Source organism: Protobothrops mucrosquamatus, unplaced genomic scaffold (assembly GCF_001527695.2).
Source record: "Protobothrops mucrosquamatus isolate PMUCROS unplaced genomic scaffold, P.Mucros_1.0 scaffold45, whole genome shotgun sequence".
NCBI classification, from domain to species: Eukaryota; Metazoa; Chordata; class Lepidosauria; order Squamata; family Viperidae; genus Protobothrops; species Protobothrops mucrosquamatus.
This window is the reverse complement of record NW_015386427.1, coordinates 6316020-6317077: the sequence shown is the minus strand read 5'-3', so window position 1 is coordinate 6317077 and position 1058 is coordinate 6316020. Positions and strand designations below refer to the sequence as shown.

Genomic DNA, 1058 nt, shown 5'->3' with positions numbered 1-1058 from the left:
CTTCCACTGTCACAACCATCCTGTACTCAGCCACCTGCTCTCGATCTAGGACTGCACCAACAATCAGGGAGTAGTAGTTCTTGAATGTGGACTCGAGTTTGAAGGGTACTCCAGGGGGAAAGAGGAAACAGTTGATTTGTCCATTGTTGCCAGAATCCCTGTCAGAAGCACTGAGGATGGCTACCACAGTCCCTGGAGGGGAGTCCTCTGGCAATGGCACAAAGAGAGAATTCACAGATAATTCTGGAATATTGTCATTCATGTCCAATACAGCCACAAAAACTTCACAATGTCCAGATAATGGAGAACTACTTTTATCTTCTGCAACAATTTGAAGTTCATAGCAATTAATATCTTCAAAGTCCAATTTTCCAATCAGTCTGATTTCACCTGTTTCAGAATTCATAGTAAATAACTTTGTGACATCTAGAGGTAGGCTATTACTAAAAAAATAAGAGATTTCCCTATTAATCCCCTCATCTATGTCTGTTGCATTCAGAGTAATAACTAACGACCCACTAGCTGTATTTTCTAGCAACTTTACCCTATAAACAGATTGGTTAAATACAGGAGGGTTGTCATTAACATCCAGCACATTGATGACCAGCTGAACAGTTCCTGTGAGTTTTGGTTCACCCCCATCAGTGGCTGTCAGTACTAAATGATGCACAGGGCTCTCCTCCCTGTCAAGTGGAACCTTTAACACAAGTACTACAGATTTACTCCCATCTTCATCATTTCCTGTATCAAGAGCAAAATGATTGTTTGTAGTGACCTTGTAAGTTAACAGAGCATTAGTACCAATATCTGCATCAGATGCTCTCTCTAGGGGGAATCGGGTACCAGATGCTGTTAGGATTTCAGCCATGCTCAGGATCTGTTCCCTGGCAGAGAAGACGGGAGCATTGTCATTCATGTCTTTGACTTCCACCTCCACATGGAAGAACCTCAGAGGTTTCTCCACAATCACCTCCAGATGAAGGACACAGTCTGCAGTCTTGGCACACAGCTCCTCCCTGTCTATCCGGGAATTTACAAACAAGATCCCATTCTGCAGG

General features: G+C 43.1%; 1 protein-coding gene across 1 annotated transcript in view; it reads right to left on the bottom strand.

Annotated features, from left to right (window-relative positions):
- LOC107283624 overlaps window positions 1-1058 on the bottom strand; it is a 69039-nt gene that overhangs the window by 66072 nt on the left and 1909 nt on the right. Inside the window, exon 2 of the mRNA XM_029283270.1 lies at window positions 802-1051. Within this exon, the coding sequence (XP_029139103.1) occupies window positions 802-1051 (250 nt within the window). The remainder of the gene's footprint in view (window positions 1-801; window positions 1052-1058) is intronic.